General features: G+C 55.9%; 1 protein-coding gene across 1 annotated transcript in view; it reads left to right on the top strand.

The window, feature by feature from the left end:
* The first annotated feature begins 4264 nt into the window (after positions 1-4264).
* The window catches only part of LOC106815605 (histone-lysine N-methyltransferase NSD2-like), a 3726-nt gene continuing 629 nt past the window's right edge, over positions 4265-7361 (top strand). The window contains 1 exon segment of the mRNA XM_014820088.1: positions 4265-5614. Within this exon segment, the coding sequence (XP_014675574.1) occupies positions 4280-5614 (1335 nt within the window). The 5' untranslated portion in view covers positions 4265-4279.

The raw sequence follows: 7361 nt of genomic DNA on the forward strand, positions 1-7361 counted from the left end.
CGCCTCCTCATCCACCTTCTCCCCCTCCTCCTCTACCTCCTCCCTCCACCTTCTCCTCATCCACATTCTCCCCCTCCCCCTCCACCTTCTCCCCCTCTTCTATCTCCCTCCACCTTCTCCTCCTCTCCCTTCTCACCATCCTCCTCTACCTTTTCCCTCCACCTTCTAATCCTCCTCCACCTCCCCCTCCTTCTCTACCTCCTCCCTCTACCTTCTCGTCATCCACCTTCTTCCTTCCTCCTCTACCTCTACCTTCTCCTCTTCCTCCACCTTCTCCACCTCCCCCTTTTCCTCTACCTCCTCCCAGTGTACGTTTCCACAAAAGATGCCTCGTATGATGCAGACTGTAAGTACTTTTATTAAAATTTATAATGCATTTAATTATAGAATATATTATAGGTTATTTAGTTGTAAATTTATATGACAAGTAGAAAGGTACAATAAATGTATCATAAGCATCGACGCCTTTAGCTGGTGGTTTTATTTCCGGCAAGTAGCTCGACAACGTTCATACGAGTCCGATAGTTAAGGTGACTTTCTCTGGTAATTATATATCGGCAGAAAGTTAAATAATATAGTGACTCTCATAATGCGATTCGCACATCCCAAAATACACCCCGCTCACTATCGCAAGGTGAGTGCTCTATGTTCCGACAACCCTATGTTCCGACTATGTTCTACCTTCTCTCTCTCCTCCTCCTCTACCTTCTCCACCTCCTCCTCTACCTCATCCCTCCACCTTATCCTCATCGTCCCCCTCCCCCTCCTCCTCTTCTTTCACCTTCTCCCCCTCCTCCTCTACCTCATCCCTCCACCTTCTCCTCATCCACCTTTTCCTTCCTCCTCTACCTCCTCCTTCCACCTTCTCCTCCTCTTCTCCCTTCTCCCCATCCTCCTCTACCTCCTCCATCCACCTTCTCCTCCTCCCTCTACCCTTTTCTCCTCCACTTTCTCCCCATGCTCCTCTACCTCCTCCCTCTACCTTCTCCTCTTCCACCTTCTCCACCTCCCCCTCCTTCTTCCACCTTCCACGTTTGAAGAACACATAATGAATGTGTGTGCCAAGATCTCAAAAAAGCTGGTACTGTTTTGGCGGATCAGGAAATTTCTCGATCATGATTCCTGCCTGAAGTTTTACTTTGGCTTTGTTTTACCTGATATTGATTATGGTATTGTTGTGTGGGGAAATGCCGCGAAGAGTTATATTGACAAAGTTTTTAACCTGCAGAAACGTTTTGCGCGGTTAATTCTTAACATTCGTAGACCTTCAGACGCCCGCACTAAAGAAATCTTTTCGCAGCTAGGTTTTATGACTGTTCGCCTACCATCGATCTCTTTTAACTTACACAATTTTACGTAAGCAGGCACCTGCCTATCTTGACGTTTTTTTTTATTTTTTACTTTTAAACATGAAGTGAGCTCTAGACGGACGCGTAGTGTGTGTGCAGATGAAGCGCGTTTGTATCCGCCCCGTGCACGCACTGAAATGCTACGAAAATCTTTTCGGTGCGCGGCGGCATCTGAATGGAATAATTTACCTCCTGACGTTCGAGATGCCCCCACCATTTCTTCTTTTAAAGTCCGTCGGTCTAAAGAAAATCTTGCCCTATCAATAGGGCCCATTGTGCTCTATACTTACCCCGTACAAATTTTAGTCAAGTATTTCAACATATTGTGTATTTATTTAATATTTAACCGTTCTGTTGCTGTGAGACGGCCATGTGGAAGATAGGTCCGCACCAATTTATTGTGTCTGTACCTAACATGTTTTACCGTCGTTAAATAAGGTTTTACTTACTTACTTACTTACTTACTCTCCTCCTCCACCTCCTCTACCTCCTCCCTCCACCTTCTCCTCCTCCACTTTCTCCCTATGCTCCTCTACTACTTCTCTCCACCTTCTCCTTATCTTCCACCTCCCCCTCCTCCTCTTCCACCTTCTCCCCTCCTCCTCCACCTTCTCCCTCTCTTCCTCCACCTTCTCCCCCTCCTCCTCCACCTTCTCCCCTCCTCCTCTACCTGTTCTGTCCACCTTCTCCTCTTCTACCTCCCCCTCCTTCTCTACCTCCTCCCTCTACCTTTTCCTCTTCCACCTCCCCCTCCTCTACCTCTTCCCTCCACCTTTTCCTCATCCACCGTCTCATCTACCTCCTCTCTCCACGTTCTGCTCTACCTCCTCCCTCTACCTTCTCCTTCTCCACCCCCTCCTTCTTCTCTACCTCCTCCCTCCACCTTCTCCTCATCCACCGTCTCATCTACCTCCTCCGTCCACCTTCTGCTCTATCTCCTCCCTCTACCTCCTCCCTCCACCTTTTTTTCCTCCACTTTCTCCCCATGCTCCTCTACCTCCTCCCTCCACCTTTTCCTCCTCCACCTTCTCCACTTCTCCCTACTCCCTCCACCTTCTCCTCCTCCACCTCCTCCTTCTACCTTCTCCTCCTCCACCTTCTTCTCCTCCACTTTCTCCCCATGCTTCTCTACCTCCTCCCTTTACCTTTTCGTCATCCACCTTCTCCCTTCCTTCTCTACCTCCACCTTCTCCTTCTCCTTCTCCTCCCCCTTCTCCACCTCCTCCCCTTCCTCTACCTCCTCCCAGTGTACGTTTCCACACAAGATGCCTCGTGCGATGCAGACTGTAAGTACCTTTATTAAAATTTATAATGCATTTAATTATAGGAATATATTATAGGTTATTTAGTTATAGATTTATATGACAAGTAGAAAGGTACAATAAATGTATCATAAGCATCGACGCCTTTAGCTGGTGGTTTTATTTTCGGCAAGTAGCTCGACAACGTCCATACGAGTCCGATAGTTAAGGTGACTTTCTCTGGTAATTATATATCGGCAGAAAATTAAATAATATAGTGACTCTCATAATGCGATTCACACATCCTAAAATACACCCCGCTCACTATCGCACGGTGAGTGCTCTATGTTCCAACACTATGTACCTCCTCCACCTTCTCCTCTTCTTCTCCCTTCTCCCCATCTTTCTCTACCTCCTCCCTCCACCTTCTCCTCATCCACCTCGCCCTCCTCTACCTCCTCCCTCCACCTTCTGCTCCTCCACCTTCTCCACCTCCCCCTCCTCCTTCCACCTTCTCTTCCTCCGCCTCCTCTACCTCCTCCCTCCACCTTCTCCTTTTCCACTTTCTCCCCATGCTCCTCTACCCCCTCTCTCCACCTTCTCCTCATCCTCCACCTCCCTCTTCTCCTCCTCCACCTTCTCCCCTCCTCCTCCACATTTTCCTCCTCTTCCTCCACCTTCTCCCCTTCCTCCGCTACCTTCTCCCCTTCCTCCTCTACCTCCTCCCTACACCTTCTCCTCATCTACCTTCTTCCCCTCCTCTACCTCCGCCCTCCACCTTCTCCTCCTCCTCTCCCTTCTTCCCATCCTCCTCTACCTCCTCTACCTCCAATTTCNCAGAAGGTCAGTGGAGGTCAGGAGGTCAGCAAGGATGTCGGCAGGGGTCAGGAGGTCAGCAAGGATGTCGGCAGGGGTCAGGAGGTCAGCAAGGATGTCGGCGGGGATCGGGAGATCGGCGAGAAGACCGACTCGAGCGGAGAGGAGACGGTCGTCATTCTCAAGAAGAAACGCAAGGGCCTCAAGCTGCAGCTGAGCCTCAGCCGATCGCCCAAGTCCGGCCGCGGCGCGATGCCAGGGGGTGCCGCATGCGCGATGCCGCCGGCTGAACACCAAGAGGCAAAGTGGGGCCGGAAGCAGAAGGCGGCGGCGAAGAGCGAGGGTCGTCTTGCGGCGCTGCGGGAAGAGAGCAATGGCGGCGCGTCGCCGGCGCGCTCCTCCGACTCCGATGACCACGCCGCCGCCTCGTCGTCGTCTTCGTCGCGATCCAGCAGCTCGTCGGGGTCGGAGGTCGCGCGGGCGGCGCGGCCTCGCGACGCCGTGTGCGCGGCGTGCGAGGGCGTCGGTGCCGATCTGCTGTCGTGCGACGGCGGCTGCCACAACGCGTTCCACCGCGAATGCGTCCCTGCCGCGGCGACCGCCGCCGCTGCTGCCCCCGCCGCCGCCGCCCCCTTCCTCTGCAAGGAGTGCGCGTCGGGCGTGCACCCGTGCTTCGTCTGCAAGGAGTCGGCGGGCGAGGTGAAGAAATGCGGCGCGGCGCAGTGCGGGAAGCACTACCACGACGCGTGCCTCGCGGCGTTCCCGGGCGGGCGCGGCGGCGCCGGAGCGCAGGCGCGGCGGTACTGCCCGCGGCACACGTGCCTCACGTGCCACGCGGACGACCCGCGGAGCGCGCGCGCCGCCAAGGGCCGCATGCAGCGCTGCGTGCGCTGCCCCGCCGCGTACCACTCCGGCGACGCGTGCGTTCCCGCCGGCGCCACCGCGCTCACCGCCGCCTCGATCGTCTGCCCGCGGCACTTCCGGCCGGCGAAGGCGCGGCGCGCGCAGCACGCCAACGTCAACGTCAACTGGTGCTTCGTGTGTGGCCGTGGCGGCGCGCTGCTCTGCTGCGAGTCGTGTCCGACGGCGTTCCACGCGGGCTGCGTCGGCGTCGCTCAGCCGCCGGACGGCGCGTGGTACTGCGAGGACTGCACGGCGGGCCGGCAGCCGCTGTTCGGCGACATCGTCTGGGTGAAGCTCGGCTGCTACCGCTGGTGGCCGGCGCGCATCTGCCCGCCGCGCGCCGTCCCCGACAACGTGTTCGACCTGCCGCACGGCATCGGGGAGTTCCCCGTCTGCTTCTTCGGCTCGCACGACTACTACTGGCTGCACAAGGGCCGCGTGTTTTACTTCGACGAGGGCGACAAGGGCTCGAAGGACCGCACGAGCTCGGCGCACCTCGCCAAGCAGTTTCATCGCGCCGTCGTCGAGGCGACGGACGCGTTCAAGGCGTGGCAGGCGTCGCGCGAGAGCCGCGTGGCGCAGGAGAGCGAGCGCAGCGGCCGCAAGCCGGCGCCGTACAAGCACATCAAGACGAACCGGCCCGTCGGCAAGGTGCAGATCTACACGCGCGACCCCGCGGAGCTGACGCCGTGCGAGTGCGCGCCGACGGCGGCGCACCCGTGCGGCTACGACGGCGACTGCCTCAACGCGATGATGTACTACGAGTGCCACCCGGCGGTGTGCCCCGCGGGCGAGCGGTGCGAGAACCAGCGCTTCGTCAAGATGCAGTACGCCGCGTGCGCGCCGACGAAGGTGGGCGCGCGCGGCTGGGGCCTGCGCGCGCTCGAACCCGTCCGCAAGGGTCAGTTCGTCGGCGAGTATGTCGGTGACCTCATCGACGATGAGGAGTGCCGGCGGAGGCTGCGGCGCTCGCACGAGGACAACGTCGGCGACTTCTACATGCTCACGATCGACAAGGACCGCGTGATCGACGCCGGCCCCAAGGGCAACCTGACGCGCTTCATGAACCACGACTGCGCGCCGAACTGCGAAACGCAGAAGTGGACGGTGAACGGCGACGTGCGCGTCGGCCTCTTCGCCCTGCGCGACGTCGCCGCCGGCGAGGAGCTCACCTTCAACTACAACCTCGACTGCCTCGGCAACGAGAAGCGACCGTGCCTCTGCGGCGCCCCGCGCTGCAGCGGCTTCATCGGCGTGCGGCCGAAGGGAGCCGCCGACAACGGCGGCGGAACCGCCGCGGCGGGCGCAAAATAAAATACCGACGCTGATGGGGCAGGGACGACTCCGTCCGCAGAGCAAGAGCAGGCGATCTGTGGCTGGTGGACGTCGGGCGACCTCGTGGGTATAAAGACGCAGGTCAAAAGGGCTATCGCTTCTGGTCCTCACTTGTCGCATTTCCATGGGAGGCACAAGTAAGAACTCTGTCAAAATACAAGAAATGACAAGCAGACTTTTTAGAGCAATTTTTATCATGTTTCTAACACGAATATATATAATATTATTAAAATAAATTAATTGTGCTTCTTTAAATAATATAATAATGCTATAATTTGAACTGTTAGTGAAACTGTATGAAAAATTAGCAGAAGTAAGATGAAGCTGGGGCTAGGAAGTTTATTTGATTAAATGTACTTAATTACAGCAATTACTATATTTCTATGTTCATTAAATCAGAAAGCAAGAAATATGATTGTAAGGCTTGTCGCAATCGAGGACACAACAAAATGAAAAATAATATAAGATAGATAAGACCCCTCGTAGCCGTAGGTCAGAGCCCGAGGGTTGGTGGAATCGAATTTCTATGGCGTGTGCCGTGGTGGCTCTTTTTATTTGCCGTGGTACCCCTGAAAATTGGCTGGTATGCACCTTTGTAAACCACTGACTGGTCCTCCTGTTTGTCCCCTGTACCCATAAATTCTGTGTTGTGTACGTATCCCACTTTTTCCCGCCCAAAATGTTCTAAGGGTTACGCAGGTTTTTCAAAAATTTCACGCAACTACATGCACTTGTTTTGTGGAAGCGTTTTTTCATATTTTATTATCGCGAATCAAGCATGCAGGCTCAAGTTTGCTGTTTATTTACTGTTTTTGATCACATAACAGCACAAACTCATAGTGATTTTTTATGCTGAAGTAATCAGTAATACCCTTAAAGCTGACAGGTGAAAAAAACATAATAAAATAAAATGTTTGTTTGTTTGTGTGCCACTGCCAAGCCCGCCAAGAAGCGGCCGTCGAAAAACTAGGTTCATTACATTTATTAAATGTTCGATTTCATACATAGATCAGAGCTTACACATTACAAACTCCGTCGTCACGGGCGTTTCAGATGAAAAAAAAAAAGCAGACGAAGGCCCGTCATGACGATCCGGCGCCGTCGACAGGTCGTCGCCAATGGCGAGTGAACCGAAACTCGAAGAGAGCAAGAACAGAGAGCCAGATCAGAGCAGACACTATAGGCTAGAGGCGAAGACGGAGCTGCCGCGGGGGAATGCGCGGGGACGGACGGCGTGGGAGGAAGCGCGCGGCGGGCGGCGGGGCCGGAGGACGCGGCGCCAAAAAGCGAACGCACGAAGCGAAGATGCGTCTGGCACAAAAGCGCCGGTGGAGCACCAGCACGAGAACACGCCAATAGCCGCTCGAGCCGACCGGGCGGCGGCCGGACAGACGAACGAAAACACGGTGCCGCCAGCCCGTCGAGAAGACCGCCGCCAGGCGGCCCGCGCCGGCGGAAGCGGGTGCGGAGGCCGCCAGGCCGGGGTCGCCTAACGGTCCGCTGGGTTCGCATCGTGACCTACCACTACGATCCTCTCCCGAGCAGAGCCGGACAGGACGAGAACCGAAGCCTGCCCAAACGCGCCGGGGACATGGAGGGGGCAGGGCGCCACCTCGTCAGGAGAAAACGCGAGGACGACGACGCGCAGAGGTCTCAAAAGAAGCTGTCGCGGTCGGCCCGCGTGGTCCGCCACGATCACGCCCGCCGTCGCCGCGCG

Source organism: Priapulus caudatus, unplaced genomic scaffold (assembly GCF_000485595.1).
Source record: "Priapulus caudatus unplaced genomic scaffold, Priapulus_caudatus-5.0.1 Scaffold1156, whole genome shotgun sequence".
Taxonomy (NCBI): Eukaryota; Metazoa; Priapulida; class Priapulimorpha; order Priapulimorphida; family Priapulidae; genus Priapulus; species Priapulus caudatus.